The 21,575-nt window shown below is 45.5% G+C and overlaps 1 protein-coding gene across 1 annotated transcript; it reads left to right on the top strand.

Annotated features, from left to right (window-relative positions):
- The first annotated feature begins 4,239 nt into the window (after window positions 1-4,239).
- On the top strand, window positions 4,240-12,370 carry LOC143989495 (gastrula zinc finger protein XlCGF66.1-like). The gene is made up of 6 exons (XM_077489635.1): window positions 4,240-6,563; window positions 6,914-7,048; window positions 7,135-7,258; window positions 8,122-8,219; window positions 8,309-8,826; window positions 9,098-12,370. Exons 1-5 carry the CDS (start codon window positions 6,468-6,470, stop codon window positions 8,375-8,377), a joined length of 522 nt encoding a protein of 173 aa, XP_077345761.1. The 5' UTR covers window positions 4,240-6,467; the 3' UTR covers window positions 8,378-8,826; window positions 9,098-12,370.
- The last annotated feature ends 9,205 nt before the right edge of the window (window positions 12,371-21,575 follow it).

The raw sequence follows: 21,575 nt of genomic DNA on the forward strand, positions 1-21,575 counted from the left end.
GATACTGGGTGGCAGGTAAGGGGTGGACCTAAGGAATGGTGCTCAGAGGTGGGTAGATGGCAAAGTCAAGGGGTGACTCGGAAGGGAGGAGTTCCTACACCTATTCTTTGAGGAAAAAAAGCACTGTAATAAGTAAGGAGTATGTTGTACCCCCGTTTACTCATTCAAAAAGTAAATAAACACAATGTCACCACCAGAAAGTCCTATATTGGAAAAAAAACACCCCAAGAAGGAGGGTGGCATTACTCAATGCTGCCTATACTGCTTAACAAGAGACTTCTGCAGCCATACCTATTTGGAGGCTGCTGTGGGTTCCAATCCTCAACTACTTGGGCTATCCTCTGCAGCCAATCCACTGACATAACATAGTGAGAGACTGTGTTCCCTCCCAGATTAGCACAAGTATTTGCCTTAATTGTCAGTACAGGATCTACATAGTTTATACTTGCCAACAGTCCCAATTTTCCCGGACATTCCCAATTAAACTCCCAGGGTTTTTCCTTTGTCCAGGGAAAATTGGGAATGTTTTAGGCAAAAATGTCCAGCTTGCTACAAAAAGATGCCTGCCGCCGCAAAGACTAATCACTGTGTGTTCAGTGGAGAGGGGAGGGGCAGCCAATCAGTTTCTCTCTTCAGTGTACAAGTAGACAATTCTTTTGTACACTGAAGCTGATTGGTTGCACGGCCTGGAGGCCCCTCCCCTCTCCACTGAACATATGAGAACTTTGTAGCTGACGACGATGGGGACAGACGCATGAAGGAGGGCCACGCTGCCAGGAACACAGATGTAAGGAGGCCGGCTCCACTGCTGGGGACACTGATGTGAGGAGGGCTCCGCTGCTGGGAACACTTATGTGAGGAGGGCTCCACTGCTGGGGACACTGATGTGAGGAGGGACTAAACTGAGGGGACACTGATTTGGAGAGGGCTTCGCTGCCAGGTACACAGATGTGAGGAGGGCTGCACTGATGGGGACACCAGATTTGAGAAGGGACCCACTGCTGGGGACACTGATATAAGGAGGGGCTCTGCTGCTAGGGACACTGATGTAAGGAGGGGCTCTGCGGCTAGGGACACTGATGTAAGGTGGGGCTCCACTGCTGGGGACACTGATGTTAGGAGGGACTCCGCTGGGGGCACCTGATGTAAGGAAGGACTCCGCTGGGGGCACCTGATGTAAGGAGGGACTCTGTTCGGGGTACCTGATGTAAGGAGGGACTCTGTTGGGGGCACCTGATGTAAGGAGAGACTCCGCTGGGGGCACCTGATGTAAGGAGGGGCTCCGCTGCTGGTGGCACCTGATGTAAGGAGGGGCTCCGCTGCTGGGGGCACCTGATGTAAGGAGGGGCTCTGCTGAGGGCACCTGATGTAAGGAAGGGCTCTGCTGCTGGGGGCACCTGATGTAAGGAGGGGCTCACCTGGGGGCAATGGTAATTGTTGGTTATCCTCGCGCTACAATGGTTAAACAAAAGAGCTAATATGGTTGCAGCAAAACACTGACAGAGGTGCAAACCCTCCCCTCAAATTATAATAATGATAAAGAATGGTTTTGCGCTCCACACAAAAACTAAATTAAATCCAATAATAGTGAAATGACCAGTGTAAAAATTCAAGTAGTACACGTATTCCTAGTAAAGTGCAAGTGAAACAATAGGTAACGAAATCGCAGATAATAATGATAATAATCCAAAAGAGTGTGCAATCCAAAATGTGTCTCAATCCATAAAAGTGCATCCAAGTGAAAAAATATATACGTTTAAAAAAATTGTATAAAAGTAAGATCCAATAAATAAATAAACAAAAAAAGTAGAAATAGATATAAAACACAATCCAAAAAAGATTCTTAAAGTGTCTCTATTTATAGAAAAAATAGCAATCCGTATCAGGTCATGCAAATAAGTGAGTCCACACTGTGCTGTGTAATAGACTAATTCTGTGAACAAACACGGGATAGTTCCACCGGTGATCTCACAACTCCTCAAGACAGGTGCTCGCACGCTGAGTGCAGTGGGTACCTTACCTCACTGCTGTCAGTTAAACAGCAATACGCTCCAATGGTTAAGGTGTATGTCCTCAGCTGATATAGACACCCCAGGCAATTCACTCCAGGTACTCAGCCATGGACCACAGATCAAACCCGGAAAAAAGAAGAGGGGTGAATAACATGGAGTGCTGACTTCCGAGACCAACTGCCGTCACCTTTTCACAACTGTTTTGTCCATCAGGTGTAGTGGCGGGCTCCGGGTCACCTCGGCGGGGACGGTGTGTTGTCCTCCTCTCCTCTCCTCTCCTCCTCCTCTCTCGGCTCACTCTTCTCTCCAGCAGGAAGGAAGAAGGGAATGAGGCAGGGCTGACGTGAATGGATGCAAAACAGCTCCTCCTAAGCCTGCTGTGTTTGAGAAGGAGAGACAGAGAAACAGAAAGAGAGAGAAAAGCTCCCACCCCTACCTCACCTGGGGGCACCTGATGTAAGGAGGGATTTCGCTGGGGGCATCTGATGTAAGGAGAGATTCCGTTGGGGTCACCTGATATAAGAACGGACTCTGCTGGGGACACCGGATGACATCTGGTGACAGGTGACATGCTCGGGGCTCCCCCTGATTCTGCATTATGGTGAGTTGAATGATTTCATTTTATATTACAATGAAATAATAGAAATAATGCGCTTCAATCATCCTGACACCATAACCATGGTGCCGGGATGATTGAAGTGCTAACACCAGGTGTTTGGAGTATATTTATCTGCTGATTATTAAACTTTCTGGAATACACATATTTCTATTGTGGTGTAGGATCTGGGCCTTCTCTCTCTCTCCTTCTCTCTTTCTACCTCCATCTCTCGTTCATCTCAGACTCCAGCCACGCCCCTTAAGCACGCCCAATATTTGCAGAAACCACACCCATTTTGCCACTATGTCACACCTACAAATGAATGCCCCACCCCCTAATTATAGTAAGACTCCACAAAAAGTGCCTCTATACATTTTTTTACAATGTTGGCAACTATTCATAGTTTGGTTACCAGTAACACTTCCCCTATATAATTGCTATATCATTGTTTATCTCCACCTAGTGAGCAAATGTAAGAATTGTTTCTGGTATTCCTGTTACCCTGTGTGGATACCATTCTCGGTTTAATACTGGTTATATCTCTTTGCACTGTTTTGTCCTACATGTGGTCAGTAAAGATCCATTAAACATCATTGTGTGTCTGGCCCTTGGTAATAGAAATGGTGCCAACCAAAACTGTTCACAACTTTTCCATAACTCCTTTGTTTCTGGTGGTGCTTGCAGCAACATAAAGGACTAAGGTTCCAGCCCATATCCACCATGGGGGGATCAGCTGAAGGAGATAGCCCCAGCCCCCACGAGAACCAATTATTACTGGGGTTATGGGTCCGTAGCAAAAGGTATTCCCAGGATAATGCGAAAAAGGGGTGGTGGTATTATATTAAAACTGAGGTCCTTTTTTTGGCCCAAAAAGTCTTTGGTCAAGACAGAATACATTTCTTGCATAATTGTTCCAGTGTTAATGGTGTAGCCGTCAGATAGGTAGAATCCGAGTCTAGAGGGAAAGCAGCAAACCGAGCTGAAGGGCTAAGGAAATGTCCAGGGAACAGGCACAAGAACCAGAGTTACCAATGGTTAAGTCATCACCGGCCCCCTGCAAAGACAATGATAAATGCAAGAGGTGAGCTAATTCAGCCAGGGTAAGCTGCGATAGGTGCTAGACATTTGCAATTTGTTTTGTTACAAATCGAAATTTGGACAAAATTTTCATTATTCGAATTCAGGAATTAGTCTTCACCTGATGCTGACTGTTTGAACCCATGGTAATGCTGAACCTGAACCTCATGTGTAGTATGAATCTTTGAGCATATACGGTACATGCACAATACAAGACTGTATTCACAGTATGAAACATTTCACAATCCTTTTCCAGAATATTCTAGCAGTCAGCACCTCATTGCCACTCTGCACAATGTCCTGGAACTTGCAAGATGAGGACACAATGAGAGATTAGCCAAAATACTGGGACTGCCCTGCAATATCTAAGACACCTGGAAAAAAAATGACAAGGCTGTGTTCATAGTATAACACGTTTCTTGGTGCTGCAGTTCCTCTGAGCTCCACAAGATGGTGATCTTGCTTATAGTGAGACAGGAAGTATAATACTGTAAGGAATACAGACAGGAAGTGATGTCAGGTATAAATAGCAAGTTTCTAGGTGAACATTGAGTCGGGAAGAAGTAGAGAGAAGACTTTGCTGGAAGTGGTAGTAGAGGAGGTCATAGGATCTTATTTTTTATTTACACCGAGTAAACCCCGTCATGTCCGTCCTCTTCCTCCATAGTCACTGTGATGTATTTTATCTCCAGCAGATGATGATACACACATATATAGTGTGGAAACCTAGATTAACCCCTTCAGGTAGAGTTGCCACCTCATCCGAACACCTATTAATTACAGAGGTTCTGTGGCTGATTAACCCCCCTAGCGGTAATCCCGAGTCTGGCTCGGGGTAGGAATATACTGATAGGAGCGGTAACCCCGAGCCAGACTCAGGATGGCTTTGCTCGATGCAGGGGAGGACACAGGGAGAGTTACTCACCTTGTCCCCTGGATCCAGCGATGTCCGCCGCGCTGTGTGATCGAGCTGTCCTCCACTCGATTCACAGTGCCGAATGCCGCCGAGCTCCGTTCCCTGCGGCGTTACGGCGCACAGGAGCGGAGAACGGCGGCAAATTCAAAAAAATAAAAACACACTAAACACACACAGCACTGTAATCTTACAGATTACAGTGCTGTATTAAAAAATACACACCCCCTTTGTCCCTAGTGGTCTGTGCAGTGCCCTGCATGCACTTTTATATTATAAATACTGTTTTTTACTGCCTGGAATTTGGAGATTGTCCATAGCAACCAAAAAGTGAAAATTTTTCAGTGTTTTTGGATTTGATTACATTATTGAATAATTTTTATTATTCTTTATTATATTATAAACTTTATCATACCCGGGATGTCTGCTAGACTCTGGTTTGAACAGATTTAAGAGCGTTATTCCTAAGAATTACAGGACTACAAAATAAAAGCCAGATTTCCGTGCAAAATAATTGTACCGCTTTCAGCACCTAATTCCAGACTGAATCATACCGCCAGGGAGGTTAAGGCGGTAAGTAAACTTGGTGCCTTTGCAGTAAATTAGCCTCAGAACCCATGTAATTCATATTTGTTCGGGTTTAAAAGGATGAGGTGGCAACCCTACCTTCAGGGCACGAACATTTCCCCACTTACAGGGCCGGAACATTCTCTTCATTTTAGAGATGTGTCATCTTCTCACCTTTAGTGATCTCTTGTAATGAAGAATGAGATTTGGGTTGTACTGAAATGTGACCCTATTTTCTAAGATTTGAATTTTGGTTGATTTTGTGGCTAATTTTAATTCTAACCCATAATGCCCTGCACAGCCTTTGACCCTGGTCAGCAGACACACAGCAGCCAATAATGAGGGAAGAGGTTGTCAAGGATGGGTGTACAGGGACGTGGGACGCCAACTGACTTGCAGGGTATTGTGCTTCTTTTCTGCCTTCAAAATCAACTGGTACACTACAGATTGTTGCTTCCCAGTCCTGACACACTTAACAGCCTTATAACAGTACACCCAGTCCATTATCCCATAAATACCACTAAACTGTCAAGGACACAAACCCTTGGCAACTAGATAACTTAGGTAAGGACCCTGTTTGGAGGAGGGAATGCAGGGGAGCTTATTTAGATCAAGTAAAACCTGCTGTAAGACAGTTGTCAGAGTCTGCAATACCTCTGGCCACTACTAGAAGGAGACTCCACCTAAATCTAGCTGGCTGGCCACACAAACCTTTCATACAATCTGGTACACTCTAGGCGTTGGAGGAGCAGTTTAGTAATTAGCACACACTTCTAGGATTCCTGAAGCTACTCTGCAAGCTAGAATTCTTGTGTTAATCACTTTTCCCACTGTTCCCGTATACCTGCACACCAGATAATAGGACAAAGACACTTCTGCCACCAGATTTTGGATACATATAGAAGCTGCAACAGCTAAACTATAAGAAAACTGGAACAGTTGCATAATAGTCTCTACTTCTGGTCTGGATGAAACGCAGCAGCTTTTGTATGGAAGGTTATGTGGTCCATTTCTTTGTCTACTTTGTGCAAACCCTTTATGAGATATTCCAATACTCCAATTATGGTTTTTGATCCACCTAGTAGAGACAGGAGGTACTTGTCTACAAATTATCACTGTGAAATTTACCAAGCAATAGCTATTTACAAATACAGTGACTAGAAGGTAACATCTCCCTATACACATGTGCCAATTCCCACTTGGAGCAGCCCGCCTATTAACCCCTTACATCCCCATCCTAATATTGTACACCAAATACAGTCCAGATAACTCTTTCTACAGATAAACCTACATAGATCACATGACTATGCCAATGAGGATGGACGAAGCCCGAAGTCACGTGACTGAGAAAATTCTGAACCTCACCCTGGAGATCATCTACCTGCTGACCAGACAGGTGAGGAGAATTCTGGGAGGTCACATGACATCACTTATCTCTTTTAGTATAACACAGACCTGACCGGAGAGTTGAAGAGGATTCTAGGTGGTCACATGACATTACTCTTATTTCTTTTAATAAAACACAGACCTGACCAGAGAGGCGAGGAGGATTCAGGGAATGTGACATGAAATTTCTGTTTTTGTTAAATTCAGAAATTTCCTCTTCTGAAGTCAGGTGATCATATGACCATCACAGTGCCTCCATGTGACTCCCTAAAACTTGAGATAGAATACATGCAGAAGAGTCTAGAAGTCACCAAGAAGATGATGGATGGTAACATAATATTACTGTTTTTGCTTTAATAGAGATTTCCTCCTGTGAAGTTTGGAGATCGTCTGACCATCACAGTGCCTCCACCTCACACCCTAAAACCTGAGATAAACAGCAAAAAGAAGATTCTAGAAGTCACCAAGAAGATGATGGAGCTGCTGACAGGAGAGGTGAGCGGTGCTGGGAATTCTGGGACATTATCCAGTAACAGACAAGGGATGTGTCTGGATGGTGACTGTATCATTGTGTGTGTCAGGTTCCTATAAGGTGTCAGGATGTCACTGTCTATTTCTCCATGGAGGAGTGGGAGTATTTAGAAGGACATAAAGATCTCTACAAGGACATCATGATGGAGAATCAGCCGCCCCTCACATCACCGGGTAAGAGGAGACTTTATTGTAAAGGAGAGTGTCATGTACCTGGTAGAAGAGCCTGATATGATGAGAAAGGTTTCTCTTACACCTCTGGCTTGGGGCCCTTGATAGAGTGGACAGGTGGCAGTGAAGCACAGAGTGGCATGAGTGCCTGTTGGTCTTGTTAGCAGTGAAGCTGAGCAGGGAATCCAGACCAAGCAGAAGGAAGCCAACTGTGGAACACAGCAGAGCAGGTGACCAGAGAAGTGTCAGGTAAGCAGAAAGCACCAACAGGCTGGAGCTGAAAACAGCAACCAGATGAGACATAGGCTGGTAGGTGACAGGGGGTGAGCATGCACTGACTTAGAGTAGGACGGTGCTAGTAATAGGCTGCCTAGCAGCAGGTAGAACAGCAGAGGGGGCAGGAGCAGTCAGGGTACAAGCCAAAGTTGGTAACAGATCAGCGGTGCCAAGGCAATGGAAGCAAGGAGAGGTGAAGGTCAGGAGACAAGCCAGAATCAGTGCAGGTAGAGTACAAGGAATGGTCAAGGTAAGCTGAGTCAATAACTGGAATCAGATGCAGAGTAACAGATTGCAGGTTAGCACAGGAATGCTGTAGACAGGACAGCACTGAACCAGATAACTGGTTCAGTTTAAATGACCATGCCATCGTTGGTGACAGATGTTTGTGCACGCACACTTTTTTTAAGTGGGTGTGAAAGGCAGTGAGCTGGCCTGTGACTGCATACAGGAATCCACCAAGGGAGGCCATCTTGCTTGCTGACTTGCCCTTACTGACATTAAGCAGTATGAAGAGTCCATCAAGATCCCTCATTATCTGATAAACACATAGAAACAATGTATTCAGTCAGTGTGTGTGTTTCCTACAGATGGATCCAGTAATGGGAACCCACCAGAGAGATGTCCCCGTCCTCTGTATTCCCGGGATTCCACACCGGAAGATCACACCATTCCTCACCATCATCAGGTAGATGAGGAACAATCACTGATAGTATCATTAGGATCTGTATATTATCTGCATTGTTACAATTGATGTAATTTTTATTATATATTCAGAGTGGAGACCTGAGAGATTCTAAAGTTGGGGTTAAAGAAGAGATAAAAGAAGATGCTGAAATGGGGTGATGGAGGAGTCAGAGTTTCTAAAAGGACACAAAGATCTGAACCAGGACACCATGGTGGAGACATCCAGCTACAGAAACCCACCAGAGAGATGTCCCCGTCCTCTGTATTCCCGGGATTCCACACAGGAAGGTCACACCATCCCTCACCATGACCAGATGGAGTTAAGAGTCTAGAACATAAAGTGATTGAACACTCTGACATGTGGAGACGATGTGTGGACTCTACAAGATGATATTTTCTGTATGATCTCACATCATAAATACTTCTATTTTACAGATGTTATTTTCTGCCATTCTAATGGTTTAGGGTGAAGATCTGATGAACATGAAAGTTGAGGGTGAAGTAGAAGAGACGTATGGGAGGGATGATCTGCCATGTGCCATATACAGAGGAGACAGGAATGATGAGGACATTCAAAGTGGAAAACACTCCTACAGAGATCAGCACAAGTGAGCCATAATATATTCTTATGTTATCTCTTCATTATCATAAATCACATGACCCGGTGCCTAGGCTTGTGATTGTGTGAAGTGCGTGTACCTCCCAGTCTCCAGTGGTTCCTGCTCTTCTGGTAAGGCTGTGTAAATGTAAAAGTGATCTGGGAGGTTGGGATAACCACAGATAACATCTGATCACTATAATCTACCTGATCCAGATGGACTTTTGATTTAAGTGAACAAACCATCTTGTATCTATTGATCATGTTTTTATATTTTCCAGGACACGCCATGAAGAAACCCTCAAAGGATCATCTCTCTTTATTTTTAGATTGTAAAATAGAAGGTGAGGACATCACAATCACAAGAGACAATGAGCTCAGCTATGGATGGAGGACTTCACAGTGTGGATAGACCACCAAATCCCTCTGACTCTGAGCAACCTTGTACTGTGAGGGACAGTGCCAGAATTCAGGTGGAGGAGACATTTTCCTGTCCTGAATGTGGGAAAGTTTTGCTCTGAATTAAGTCTTATTGTACATCAGAGATTCCACCTGGGTGAGAAGCTAAATTCCTGCCCTGAATGTGGAAAATGTTTTACAAAGAAATCAAATCTCATTAGACATCAGACATCTCACATTGGGGTGAAGCCGTATTCCTGTCCTGAATGTGGGAAATGTTTTACAAGGAAAAGATCTCACACAGCAGAGAAGTCCCATTCCTGCCATGAGTGCAAAAAATGTTTTTCGCGTAAATCAGACCTTGTTATTCATCAGAGAATCCACACAGGGGAGAAGCTGTATCCCTGCCCTGAGTGTGGGAAATATTTTTAATGGATGTCCCATTTTTACTCACATCAGAGGATTCACACAGGTGAAAAGCCATATTCCTGTCCTGAATGTGGGAAATGTTTTTCACAGAAATCAGCCCTTGTTCAGCATCAGTAAAGCCGTATGGCTGCTCTGAGTGCAGGAAATGTTTTTCATGGAAAGCAGACCTTAATAATCACCAAAGATCTCACACAGGGGAGAAGCTGTATTCCTGCCCTGAGTGTGGAAAATCTTTTTCTCGGCAGCATCATCTTTCTAGACATAAGGTATGCCACAAGGGGGGAAAAGCTGTTTTCATGCCCCGAGTGTGGAAAATATTTTCCACACAAAGCAACACTTGTTATGCCTTGTACACACGGTCGGACATTCCGACCACAAAATCTGTCTGATTTTTTCTGACGGATTTTGTCCAAAACTGGTGTTGCATACACACGATCGTTCGCAATGTGATGACGTTCTTTGCGTACGACTGGACTACGTAGAGGCTAGTAGCCAATAGCTTTGGTCTCGTATTTTTTTCTGTCGGATAGAGCCCACACACGATCGGATTTTGAGACAATATAATCCGATCGGACCTTTTCCGTCGGAATTTCCGACTGTGTGTACAGGGCATAAGATATCAGAGATCTCACATAGGGGAGAAGCCTTATTCCTGTCCTGTGTGTGGAAAATCTTTTTCTCAGAAGTCCCATCTTTCTGTACATCAGATATGTCACATGTGGAAAAGTCTTTTTCCTGCCCCGAGTGTAGAAAATGTTTTACACAGAAATCAGCACTTGTTAGCCCTTGTACACACGGTCGGAGATTCCGTCGGAATGTTTCCTATCGGACCGTTTTGTTGGATATTCCGACTGTGTGTGGTCTGCATCGGACTGTTTCCATCGGAATATCCGACGGACCAATTTTTCCAACTTGCGGGTAAAATTTTCAGACAAAATGCTCCTATCGGACATACTCCGATCATGTGTAGCCTACTCTGACGGACAAAGTGCCACGCATGCTCAGATAAAATTCCTAGACCAAAGCTATTGGCTACTAGCCTGAACGTTGTCCCATCGCAACGAAATAACGTCATCACGTTATGTACAATCGGATTTTCCAACAACTTAGTCCGACCGTGTGTATGCAACATCACTTCTGGACCTCTTCCGGAATTAATCCATCGGAATCACTCCGATGGATTTGGTTGTCGGAATCTCCGACCGTGTGTACAAGGGCTAACACATCAGAAATCTCACAGAGGGATGTAGGGATGAATTGAACATTCCTGGGTTCAGTTTACGGGAGATTCATTGAACTGCTCCTAATGCCGCATACACAGGACCGGACTTTCCAGCAGAAATGGTCCGACGGTCTTCCCGACGGAGTTCTGACTGAACGGACTTGCCCACACACAAATGGACCAAAGTCCGTTCGTTTTGAACGTAATGACGTACATCAGGACTAGAAAAGGAAGTTCAATAGCCAGTAGCCAATAGCTGCCCTTGCGTCATATTTGGTCCGTGGGACCAGCGTCCAGACGAACGGTTTTGCCGATTAGAAATTGATTCCGTCGTATAGAGGTCAAGGAGCTTCATTGGCTCTGACGGCCTCAATGCGGGCAACGATACGGGCTTGGGACAAAGTGCGGGTCTTACTGAAACAACCGGAGGGGAGTTGGTCTCCTGACACTCCTCTCTGGTTTAATCCTAGATTACCACATTTCAGGGAAATACCCGACCCGGTGATGTGGTAGGAGAGAGGAAGCTTCTAACGTTTGATCAGCTTAAAGCTAAACATGCTCTTCCAAATTGGTATTTCTTTCGCTATCTACAGCTGCGGCATGCTTTTCTCTCCCAGTTTGGTCCTGGGGCTCTGGAGATGAGAGTGTCGTCTCTGGAGAGTGTGCTGCGGACGGAGGACTTGGAAAAGCCTCTTTCTGTTGTGTACAAAATGTTGTTCCCTGACAGGCCGAAGCCCATCCAAAAATGCAGGGATGTTTGGAGTGCCTTGGTGCCGGACTTTGAGGGGGAGGACTGGGATGACATGTGGGATTACCCGTTCCAGACGCTGGTATCAGCTAGAGACAGACTTATCCAGTTTAAAATCCTGCATAGAGTATATTACACCCCAGCCAGATTGGCCAGAATGTATGGTACGGGTGCCGGGGGGTGCTGGCGTTGTACAGCCGACCGAGCTGACTTTGATCATGTGTTTTGGCAGTGTCTGCAGATTGAGGAGTTCTGGAGGGGAGTGACGCAAGTTATACAATCGGTACTTTCGGTGCCGATCCCAGTCACGGTTGCGGCATGTTTGCTCGGACTGGTGGGGGAGTTGGCACCTCGAAAGGTGCAGAGGACTCTGATTTCTCTGACGTTATTTTATGCACGTAAAGCTATCCTTTTGTGTTGGAAGAAACCTGATCCTCCTACAGTGTCTTATTGGAAGGGTTTAGTTAATAATGCTCTGCCGTTCTACAAAGCAACATATCTCAGTAGAGGATGTCCCAATAAATTTGAGAGAGTGTGGCGGTGTTGGCTTGATGCCACAGATACTGTGATCTAATCGCTAGGTGGGGGGAGAACTCCTTGAGAGTTGGGTAAAGGACGGGGCAGGGAGTCGTCTGTTGAGGTTGACTCCCGTCCCCGTCGCGGGTCTTGGGAAAATTATTCAATTATTAACGGTATAAGATATGTTTTTTATATGTGAAGTACTGTTGGTGAACATGGATTACGCTCAGAAGTTGATCGGGGGGCTGCACAGGGGGGAGAGGGTGGGAAGGGGGGGGGGGGGACTGGGGTTTCTGGGACCTTTTGTATGTTCTGTATGTGTTAAAAAACTGTTCAATAAAAAGAAATAAAAAAAAAAGAAATTGATTCCGTCGGACAGATTTGAAACATGTTCTATTTCAGGGTCCGTCTGAATTTTTTAAGAAAAAAGTCAGGTGAAGCCCACACATGATCGTAATATCCAACGGAATGATTTTGTCGGACCTATTAGTTTTGCTTGTTAATCTGAACCCCACTGAAGTCAAAGAGAGCTGTAGACATGTCACTGGAGAAGTGATCGAGGGGGTGTACATCTCACCTAGGTTGCTACACAGTGTGAGATGGTAAATCCAGGATGGATCAGTTTCTCAGCAGAGTTGAGTTGTTATTTAATTTTGCCGGGCCTGGGTTTATATGGAATGGCAGGTAGGTTTGGTAGAGGGACCTGTCATTCCACATCCCCCGATCCAGTTCTGGGTTTGGGATCAGGTGAGCTTGGATCCTAATTAGCCTGGGAAGCTAAAGGCTCTGTAGGGTCTGCAGGTGATTGCTTCTCAGCCAGGGAATGAACAATCTGTGTGTTGAAGGAAGCTGCAAGCACAGCCACTGCTGGAGCTAAAACTCACCCTGCGATATCCAGGTGAAAGACGCTGTGTTTGTAAGTGTCAGATAGGTGAGCAGAACCTGTTAGTAAGCGCCCAGCCGGGCTAGGACTTTTATTTTTGTTGTACTTAGAAAGCACGGTGTTGCTGTATATTTTGTTTGCTGGACTGTTTGTACCACGAATAAACGCCAAGATCTGCTTTATCAAATTCCAAGTCTGCTGTGAACTGTGTCCAAACACACCCTACCCCGGGAAGATCCCTTACAATTGGTGGAGGTAGCGGGCAACGCGGTTGCTAGGGGCAACGGTGTGGACAGACTTGGCTACAGCTGCTGATGTCCTGGGTGAAAGCTGCAACTACACTCCAAAAACAGTCCAGCAACATGGAGGAGATGCTGAAGCAGTTTATGCAAGTGAGTTTGCAACAACAGCAGGCTCAGACAGAGGCCAATAGACGACATGAACAGTCCATGGCTGAACAACAGCAGATGATGGCTGCACAACAGCAGGCGCAGACAGAGGCCAATAGACGACATGAACAGTCCATGGCTGCACAACAGCAGATGATGGCTGCACAACAGCAGATGCATAAGGAAGAGTTGCAAGCTTTGCGCCAAAGCCAACAACAACTTATCGAGCACCTGATAGTAAATCGAGAGGCGCCTGTGGTTGCTAATCCACCCACAATGGAGGGAGCCGCTCCAGAGATTTTTTCTGGGAGAAGGACTGTGCAGAAAGCGCTGCAAAAGATGACTGCTGAGGACGATGTTGAGGCCTATCTAACAGTATTGGAGCGCGTGGCTGAGCGAGAGAAGTTACCAGCCGCTGAGTGGGCAGAGGTAATTGCGCCCTATTTAACAGGTGAACCTCAAAAGGCCTACTATGACCTCAGTGAGCAAGAGGTTAAGGACTATACTCGGCTAAAAGAGGAGATGCTTGCCCGACTAGGAGTTACTACTGCAGTCCGTGCCCGGAGGGTACGCAACTGGAGCTACAGTCTGGACAAATCAGCGAGGTCCCAGATGTATGACCTAATCCATTTGGCAAGAAAGTGGTTGGAGCCAGACACTTCTACTCCTGCACAAATCCTAGAGAAGGTCGTGATGGATCGCTACCTCCGAGCCCTTCCTACTGACTTGCAACGCTGGGTGGGACAAGGTGATCCTAAGAATGCAAACGAACTTGTCAACCTTGTGGAGAGGTTCCAGGCGACTGAGGACTACCTCCGTGATGTTCCTGCAGCATCTTCACCTCCCCGGAGCGCCAGATCTGTGCCGTCAGCTGGTAAGAGACTTCCATCTATTGGGGGAGTGTGGAGGGGTGCTGATGGGGGGAAAAGGGCTCAAGTGGTGTCTCAGGGACAAAAGACTGGTGATGGTCCCGGGTGGCTAAGGGGCTCTGAAAAGGACTCCTTGCCAAAGAGACCAGGCCCTATCCAGTGTTGGAGATGCCATGAGGCGGGACACGTGTCGGCCCATTGCCCTCTTACCTCGGAACCCATGGAATGTGACGCTAGCAGGCGTCAGTCGCTATTTGCGGAACCATCTTGTGCTGCAGTTCCTGGACTAGAGACTGAACCGCAAATCTGCAACATCACAATCAATGACTTTCCTGTTAAAGCGTTAATGGACTCAGGAAGCCTTGTAACCTTGGTGCATGCTAGCCTGGTGACTGGGGACTTAGAGTCTAAAAAGCATATGAGTGTTGTGTGCATACATGGTGATACAAAAGTGTACCCTATAGTGCTGGCTAAAGTCGGGACTGAACAAGGCACCGTACAATATGAAGTGGGTGTGGTTAAAAACCTCATGCATAATGTAATATTGGGGCGCGATTTTCCATTATTCTGGGCTCTTTGGGAAAAAAGAAAAATCCCCAAAAGGAGTGAGGATACCTCTAAGGGGGTTGCCTTGTCCACTGTGAATGATAAAAATGTGCAGGATGAAAATGATTGTTTTCCTTTGCAGGTCCTGGCTGGGGAGGAGGAGGCTCCTCCCACTGAGCAAAATATACTAGACTTAGAGGTGTCTAGCGATAATTTTGGGACTGCACAATTACAGGACCCCACTCTCAAAAATGCGAGAGAGCAGGTTGCTGTTATGAACGGGGTACCTCAGGAACCAGATGCTGAAAAAAGATTTCCACATTTTTCGGTGACTAATGATCTTTTCTATAGAGTCAATAAGGTTAAAGATGAGATTGTGGAACAGCTTCTGGTACCTAAGCCGTACCGGCGTCAGGTGCTTGACATGGCACATAACCATGTTCTTGGGGGACACTTGGGGACTGACAAAACGCGAGAGAGGGTTCTCCAGAGGTTTTTTTGGCCGGCCATATATGATGACATTAAAAAATACTGTGAGTCGTGCCCCACATGTCAGGTTAGTGCCCCAGTGTCACATTTTCGCAGTCCTTTGGTTTCGCTCCCTATTATAGAGGTGCCTTTTGAGCGTATTGCCATGGATTTAGTGGGTCCCATTGTAAAGTCAGCTAGAGGACACCAGTATATTTTGGTAGTCCTGGATTATGCGACCCGCTATCCTGAGGCTGTACCCTTAAGAAACACTGCATCTAAAACAATTGCACGTGAGTTGTTTTATATGTTCTCTAGGACTGGGATCCCCAAAGAAATCCTAACTGACCAAGGTACGCCATTTATGTCGAAAGTAATGAAGGAATTATGCAGACTATTTAAAATCTCACACATCCGTACCTCTGTGTACCACCCCCAGACGGACGGATTGGTGGAGAGATTTAATAAAACTTTGAAACATATGTTGAAGAAAGTGGTGGCAAAAGATGGTCGTGACTGGGATCATTTATTACCCTACCTCATGTTTGCTATTAGGGAGGTGCCCCAAGCGTCCACAGGGTTCTCACCATTCGAGTTGGTCTATGGTCATCACCCTAGGGGTCTACTAGACATTGCAAAAGAGACATGGGAGAATGAGTCCACCCCATACAAGAGTGTTATTGAGCATGTAGCACAAATGCAGGACCGTATAGCCACTGTAATGCCCCTGGTAAGGGAACACCTCCAGAGAGCTCAAGAGGCCCAAAGTAGAATTTACAACCGGTCCGCAAGAATCAGGACATTCAACCCAGGCGATAGGGTCCTTATACTAGTCCCCACTGTTGAGAGTAAATTCTTAGTGAAGTGGCAAGGTCCTTATGAAATTGTTGAAAAGATCAGTGAGGTGAACTACAAGGTGCACCAACCAGGTAGAAGGAAGCCTTTCCAAGTTTATCACATAAACTTGATCAAGCCCTGGAAAGACAGGGAATCCTTGGGGGCGACAAATACTGTTAATAATTTGTCACAACCAATCCCTCCAGTCAAGGTAGGTGATACTCTATCAGTGTCACAGAAACAGGAGGCTCAGGAATTTTTACAGAAAAACAAAAACAAGTTCTCTGACCTCCCAGGGCGTACACACCTCATCCATCATCACATTGAAACTGAGCCTAGAAGCAGAGTAAACCTTAAGCCCTATAGGATACCCGAGGCACGTAGGGAAGCCGTATCTGCCGAGGTAAAACGTATGCTTGCTCTGGGGGTAATTGAGGTGTCACAGAGTGAATGGTCCAGCCCAATTGTGCTAATCCCAAAGCCCAATGGAACTTGGAGGTTCTGTAACGATTTCAGAAAGTTGAATGAGATCTCCAAGTTCGATGCGTATCCTATGCCCAGGGTAGATGAGTTGATTGAGAAGTTGGGTAACGCCAGGTACATAACCACCCTCGATCTCACAAAGGGCTATTGGCAGATTCCACTTTCTGACGAGGCTAAAGAGAAAACTGCTTTCTCCACCCCTGATGGGCTATTCCAGTATGTAGTGATGCCGTTCGGGTTACATGGAGCGCCTGCAACTTTCCAGAGGTTGATGGACTTGATTCTGCGACCACATCGTGATTACTCAGCCGCCTACCTCGATGATGTGGTCATTTTTAGCCCTGATTGGGAAAGTCACCTCTGTAAGGTACAGGCCGTGTTGGATGCCATAAGTGATGCAGGGTTGACCATAAATGCCGAGAAGTGTGCTCTAGCCCTAGAAGAGGCCAAATATCTGGGCTACATTGTTGGAAGAGGATTGGTTAGGCCACAGCTAAATAAAATTGAGGCAATACAGAATTGGCCTAGACCCCTGACAAGGAAACAGGTTAGAGCTTTCCTGGGTATTACGGGTTATTACCGTAGATTTGTGCCGAACTTTGCCTCAGTTGCTGCTCCGCTAACTGACTTGACAAAGGGCGGAAAGACAGCAATGGTCACGTGGACCCCAGAGGCCGAGGAGGCTTTCCAAAGCCTTAAGTCTGCCTTGTGCCAACCACCTGTGTTAGTCACCCCCGATTTCAGGCGAGAATTTCTGGTCCAGACAGATGCCTCTAGCACAGGCTTAGGTGCAGTACTCTCACAAGTAGTGAATGGTGAGGAGCATCCGGTGACGTACTTGAGTAGAAAACTAACCCCGGCCGAGAAAAATTATGCCATTGTGGAGCGAGAATGTTTGGCAGTGAAGTGGGCCCTAGAATCTTTAAAGTATTACTTGCTAGGCAGGAAATTCAAGTTGGTGACAGACCATGCCCCCCTAACATGGATGAAGTTAAACAAGGAGAGAAATGCAAGAGTGACTAGATGGTTTCTCTCCCTACAAAACTTTAATTTCACTGTGGAACACAGGCCAGGGAAATTACAGGCAAATGCTGACGCATTGTCAAGGGTAAGTTGTCTGTGGGGACAAAAGGCTCAGCCCTCCGGTCTGAAAAAGAGGGGGGGGATATGTAGACATGTCACTGGAGAAGTGATCGAGGGGGTGTACATCTCACCTAGGTTGCTACACAGTGTGAGATGGTAAATCCAGGATGGATCAGTTTCTCAGCAGCGATATGCTGCTGAGTTGTTATTTAATTTTGCCGGGCCTGGGTTTATATGGAATGGCAGGTAGGTTTGGTAGAGGGACCTGTCATTCCACATCCCCCGATCCAGTTCTGGGTTTGGGATCAGGTGAGCTTGGATCCTAATTAGCCTGGGAAGCTAAAGGCTCTGTAGGGTCTGCAGGTGATTGCTTCTCAGCCAGGGAATGAACAATCTGTGTGTTGAAGGAAGCTGCAAGCACAGCCACTGCTGGAGCTAAAACTCACCCTGCGATATCCAGGCGAAAGACGCTGTGTTTGTAAGTGTCAGATAGGTGAGCAGAACCTGTTAGTAAGCGCCCAGCCGGGCTAGGACTTTTATTTTTGTTGTACTTAGAAAGCACGGTGTTGCTGTATATTTTGTTTGCTGGACTGTTTGTACCACGAATAAACGCCAAGATCTGCTTTATCAAATTCCAAGTCTGCTGTGAACTGTGTCCAAACACACCCTACCCCGGGAAGATCCCTTACAGAGCATAATCTTTAAATTCAATTCAGACCATTTTTATGGCTTAAAAGCATGGGGTTCTCAAAGAAAGGGTACATTTATGATGTAAACAAGCAAAAGCGACATTTGAAAAAGAGAAAAAAAAAACATTTCAATTGCTGGCTGCTAAATGATTTTTTCCTGCCAGCTTCCTCCTGTTTGTAAGCAGTAGGAATTCTCTTCATCCATACCAGACCCTTACCATAGATGAGGCTATGGTATGGATTATAAGTGGGATCCCAACAAAATGAGCACAGAAAGGTCACTTGCATCCTAGAGGATACTTTGCTGGCTGTGATACTGGTAGTAACACATCATTGGTTATCACAGTGTACCATAACAGCAAATGATTAAAAAAAAAAAAAACTGGGTTCCCCCCCAAATCAATACCAGACATCTATCCTTGATGAAGGTCTGGTGTGGAATTTCAGGGGGACCCAAGTAAAAAAAAAGGTGTGAGGTCTCCCCTGAATTCCACATTTTTCAATTGTGGTATTGATGTTAAGCGCGAACTTCACCGAAAAAAAAAACAAGATAAAAACTGGGAAATCGCCGCCTGACCCTATTCAAATGCAAAGCCTAGTTGGCCAAGAAGAGGGGGACATACAGCCCACCTCCTGAACTATACCAGGCCACATGCCATCAAAATAGAAAGGGAGGAGGGGTTTCTTGCCAGGAGGGGCTACTCTGGGTAAGCACCTTGTCCCCATGTTGATGAGAACAATGGCCTTTTCCCCGCAACCTTGGCCTGGTAGTTGTGGAAGATAAAAATCTGAAAGCCTTCTTGAAGAAAAAAGTGGAGCCCACCAAATACAGGCCTTTCTCTATCTGAATAAGTAAGGGGTATGTAGTACACCAGGTTTCAAAAAGTAAATAAACGCAATGACTGTGAGAGTCTTATATTGGGTAAAAAAAAACATGGAGGAGGGTGTCGTTGCTCATAACTGCCTATGCCTCTTCACCAGAGACTTCTGCAGCCATACCTGTGTGGAGTTTGCTGTGGGGTTCCAGTCCTTAACTACCTGGGCTATCCTCTGCAGCCAGTCCCCTGACAAAAGATAGAGAGACTGTGTTCCCTCCTGTGGCATTGCATGTGTTTACCTTAATTTTCAGTACATTTTGTACATAGTTGGTTTGCCAGTGACTCTTTCCCTTATCCATGACATTGTTTATTTCCACCTAGTGGGAACATGTTTAAAGGAGTGGATTGTTGCTGGTATTCCTGTTTCCTTGTTTGGATATATTGTTTTTATAATTCTCAGTTTAATACCGGTTGTATCTCTTTGTACTTTTTCTGTCCTACTGTACATAAGGTCAATAAAGATCAAGTAACCATCATTGTGTATCTGGTCCTTGTTCATAGAAATGGTTCAATGGTAGCTTCTGTTTGTGATTTACAACACGTGGACCGACTGCCGACCACAACTGTTCACAACCTTTCCTCAAAGTGGATGTAAACCTGATTCATGAAATTTGACTTATGACCACGATCTATCCGTAGTGTTTTCTTATCTCTCTCCAAAGCACTAAGTCCCATGTGTTTCTGCTGTTTCATTCCTGTTATCAGCATGATAACTTCTGACAAGTTCTCCGTCAACCGAGATAAAACCAGCCTGACGTGTCGTGAGGAAGTTGCTATAAATAGATTAGCAGATAGCTTGTCTTGTCAAAGCACAGCTCTGCACATTTCTTCCTCCCTCTGCCTATGTGGAGTGGGGGTGTGTTCCTTTCCTCCAATCATATAGAGCTGAAGACAGTAGATATGCATGTAAAAGTTATGTAGGGAGATTTGTTTCATCTCTGCGTATCATCTGAGGGTGTTCACTTCACTGGGTATATGGGAGGGTTTACATCCATTTTAACGCCTTTGTTTCTGGTGCTTGCAGCAACATAAACCACTAAGGTTCCAACTCATCTCCGCCATCGGGAGAAGAGCTGAAGGAGACAGCCCAGACTGCAACGAGAACCAATTAATACTGGGGTTATGGTTCTCCAGCAAAGGTATTCCCAGGACAATGGGGAAAAAAAGGGGTGATGTTATAATACTGAAACTGATCAACTTTTTATGACCCAGAAATGAAGTGGTCTAGAGAGATTACATTTCTTGCGTAACTGTTACAGTGTTAATGGTGAAGTATGGTTAAATCCATCATCAATCTCGCCGCCCGCCACACTGCCAACCCAAAAAACTTTTTTTTTTTAAACGCTCCGCCTTCTGGGAAGGTATCCTGCCGAAACCTCCTCTGTGCTTTGACAGTTCTTATATAGCTCAGGGGCAGGGCCACCTGGCTACGTCAGCAAGTGGCACCGCCCCCTTCTGACATCATGGACTGGTGCATGTTGGGCCTGCGACGTCACAAGGGGGCAGGGCCACCAGGCAACCTTACCTATATAAGAACTGTCGGAGTTCGGCGGGAGGCCGTCTCAGAAGGCGGAGTATTTTTGTTATTTATTTATTTATTTTCGGTGTGGCGGGCGGCGTGATTGATGATGTATTTACATTGGGGGGACACTGTTTTTTAATAAAGGATTTGTCAAAAACTTTTCTCTTGTTTGTATTACTTTTTGTACACTTTTTTGGTGAATGGGTAGGGGTACTAGGTACCCACTCCTTAACACCTTAACAACCAGCTTACACTGCTCCCTGATTTGTTATATTCCTAATTTGTTTAGTTTCATTTCGGATTGATCGTTATGTTACTAGTTTTGTTTTGTTGATTTGTTTTGGAATTCGTTTTGTTTCATTTATTAAGTTCTAACGAATTCCAAATTTGTGGAATGATTCAAATTTGGATCAGTCAAAAAATGATTGACTGATTTTTGAAATCGGTGTGAAGAATAACTGGTTGTTAAGGAGCAGGCCAGGTAGCGGGCTGCTGCGTCCTTAACAATCGATGACTCATCAGCTGTCAGTGGGCTTTCCTGCTGATCACTGAGTGTAAACAGAATTGCCAGCAAATGAAAATTCAGGAAAAAAATGCATGCAAAGATAAAAAAAAAAATGGTGTGCCCCCCCAAAAAAATATATACCAGACCCTTATCCGAGCATGCAGCCTGGCATAGCTAAATCATACCAGGTCACATGCAATCAACATGGGGGGGTTGTTTTGGGGCAAGGGGGTAATATCCCCACAATGTAGCTTGTCCCAATGTGGTGGATAGCGACAAGGACCTCTTCT

The sequence above is a fragment of the Lithobates pipiens genome, unplaced genomic scaffold (assembly GCF_037356315.1).
Source record: "Lithobates pipiens isolate NorthernLeopardFrog02 unplaced genomic scaffold, aLitPip1_a1.2 Scaffold_18, whole genome shotgun sequence".
In the NCBI taxonomy this organism is placed as follows: Eukaryota; Metazoa; Chordata; class Amphibia; order Anura; family Ranidae; genus Lithobates; species Lithobates pipiens.